The sequence below is a fragment of the Montipora foliosa genome, chromosome 14 (genome assembly GCF_036669935.1).
Source record: "Montipora foliosa isolate CH-2021 chromosome 14, ASM3666993v2, whole genome shotgun sequence".
NCBI classification, from domain to species: Eukaryota; Metazoa; Cnidaria; class Anthozoa; order Scleractinia; family Acroporidae; genus Montipora; species Montipora foliosa.
In genome coordinates, this window is record NC_090882.1 from 21,447,318 (window position 1) to 21,449,817 (window position 2,500).

General features: G+C 42.0%; 2 protein-coding genes across 2 annotated transcripts in view; both read right to left on the minus strand.

The window, feature by feature from the left end:
* Positions 1-931, minus strand: part of LOC137985454 (uncharacterized) — a 1,008-nt gene extending 77 nt beyond the window's left edge. Inside the window, exons 1-2 of the mRNA XM_068833078.1 lie at positions 928-931; positions 18-850 (exon numbers count right to left, since the gene is read on the minus strand). Coding sequence (XP_068689179.1) covers positions 18-850; positions 928-931 — 837 coding nt within the window. The remainder of the gene's footprint in view (positions 1-17; positions 851-927) is intronic.
* Positions 1-1,971, minus strand: part of LOC137984506 (uncharacterized) — a 4,147-nt gene extending 2,176 nt beyond the window's left edge. The window contains exons 1-2 of the mRNA XM_068831671.1: positions 1,943-1,971; positions 1,055-1,788 (exon numbers count right to left, since the gene is read on the minus strand). Of these exons, the coding sequence (XP_068687772.1) occupies positions 1,055-1,788; positions 1,943-1,971 (763 nt within the window). The remainder of the gene's footprint in view (positions 1-1,054; positions 1,789-1,942) is intronic.
* Between the last annotated feature and the right edge of the window lie 529 nt (positions 1,972-2,500).

Here is a 2,500-nt window from a genome sequence, read left to right on the forward strand (position 1 = left end):
TGCTTTAGCTTTTGCACTATTTCAGCCAACTCATGATCTCGTTGGGCAACGTCGTGCGATGGCTTGGGTGGGAGAATGCAAAATGCCGAAGGAGCTTCAGTTTGTAACTGCTCTTCAAGGACCTTTCGATGCTTTTCTATTTCCTTAAGGGTTTCACCCTTTTCTTTAAGTTCCCGTTCTTTTTCTTTCAGTTCGTCTTTTAGGTGGTCGACTACTTGCAAGACCTTTCGTAACTCGTCCGTCGGAAAACTCTTCTGATTTCTGGTTTCTTGAATCTTCAGATCAGAGAGGCCAAGTGCTTGAAAGGCAACTACAACTTTACCTACAGCAGTTTGAAACTCTGACTCCTTGACATGGCCTTGTGGCAAATGAGCAATGTATTGATTACGAAAATATCTCAAATCATCCACATTTGATCGGACTACTGCGTTTAGGCCTCTTCCAATACAGTCGGAGTATAGTATAGCGTAAAAGAGCATGGTGCAATCCCATTCTGCTCTATTTCCGTTAACCATGGTTGCCAAAAGACACGCGTTTTTTCTTTGGTTTCTCGGCGACTCTTGCTTTTTGAAGTCCAGTCCATTTCGGGGTTCGTCTTTCCATTCTCCCAAAGTTGCCTTGTAGCGGTTGTCCCATTCTTGTTTGAAGATTGTTCGCAGGCCCTCAGTTATCACATCAGTAGCGATAAAGCAGATCTTGAAGTAATTCAGTTGCTCTTCAGTGTATTCAGCGCGATCAAGATACTCCTTTGCCTGCTCCAGCTCAACAGCACGGTCAAGATACGCCTTTGCTAGTTCCAGGTCACCCTGGGCATGGAGTACATTGCCTAATTTGCCGCTGACAGACTTTCCTGAGATGCAAAGGAAAGGTAATCGGCTCTCGTTGGTTTCTTTCTTCTGCTTTAGTTGTTGAGGTATTTTAGCGAACTCATGATTTCGTTCGGCAACGTTGTGCGATGGCTTGGGTGGGAGAATGCAAAATGCCGCAGGAGCTTCAGTTTGTAACTGCTCCTCAAGGGCCTTTCGATGCTTTTCTGTTTCCTTAAGGGTGGCACCTTTTTCTTTAAGTTCCTGTTCATTTTCTTTCAGTTCGTCTTTTAGGTGGTTGACTTCTTTGTAGACCTTTCGTAACTCGCCCGTTGGAAAACTCTTCTGATTTCTGGTTTCTTGAATCTTCAGATCGGAGAGGCCAAGTGCTTGAAAGGCAACTACAACTTTACCTGCAGCAGTTTGAAACTCTGACTCCTTGACACGGCCTTGTGGCAAATGAGCTAAGTCTTGATTACGAAAATTTCTCAAATCATCCACATTTGATCGGACTACTGCGTTTAGGCCTCTTCCAATACAGTCGGAGTATAGTATAGCGTAAAAGAGCATGGTGCAATCCCATTCTGCTCTATTTCCGTTAACCATGGTTGCCAAAAGACACGCGTGTCTTCTTTGGTTTCTCGGCGACTCTTGCTTTTTGAAGTCCAGTCCATTTCGGGGTTCGTCTTTCCATTCTCCCAAAGTTGCCTTGTAGCGGTTGTCCCATTCTTGTTTGAAGATTGTTCGCAGGCCCTCAGTTATCACATCAGTAGCGATAAAGCAGATCTTGAAGTAATTCAGTTGCTCGTCAGTGTATTCAGTGCGCTCAAGATACTCCTTTGCCTGCTCAAGCTCACCATGGCCACAGAGTACAACAGCCAAGTTCTTATAAGAATCTGCGACGCGAATATGTTGAGATCCGGACTTTTCTATCTGTATAGCAACAGTGCCTGAAGACAGCGTCAAGTCAGTCCTTAAAGCTCTGTAACAAAACAAAACAAAAAAAACAAAAAAACAGAAAAAGAAAGGTATGAAATGAAAATTAAGTCTTTAACAATTTGAACACAAAGAAGCTTATCCAACCGCTGGGCATTTCCTTACATAGATCAGAAACTGATTGCGAATTCTTTGATTACAGGATCACGTGATAAGACAGCCACGTCATGCCAAAATAATAGAAAAATTAAGGTCAAGTGTTGTATAATAATAGAGTCAAATTTCCAAAAGACTTTTTCACTATTGTTCTTTCCACCGACATGGCCACAGTGATGACGGGTGTAATCAAAGAACGGTGTAAGGTGCTCGCAAGAAAGAGGTTAATGCACTTTCTTGGCAATGAACGGGCCAAAGGACTACTGAGAAATCGGAGTAGTAGACATGATTCGAGTTCTTCTACTCAATGGCTATAAAGCATCCGATTGGTGTTACGTAGGTTGTCACTAAGGTTAGAATCTTGCCTGGAACTCCGATCTTTTAGTTACCATTTCGCCTGTTGCTGAGCTATTAGGTTATCATACAGCATGTACTTGTTGTGGAAATGTATTCGTATATTCTACGTGCTAAGTTTCAAAATAAATAATAGTCGAGTTTCATTGTGGAAATCTACACCTGCATCTACATTTATACGTTAGCAGGAACTATATGTAGTAAATCACGCAAACTTTAAAAAACAAAATACATAAATAAATAATTAT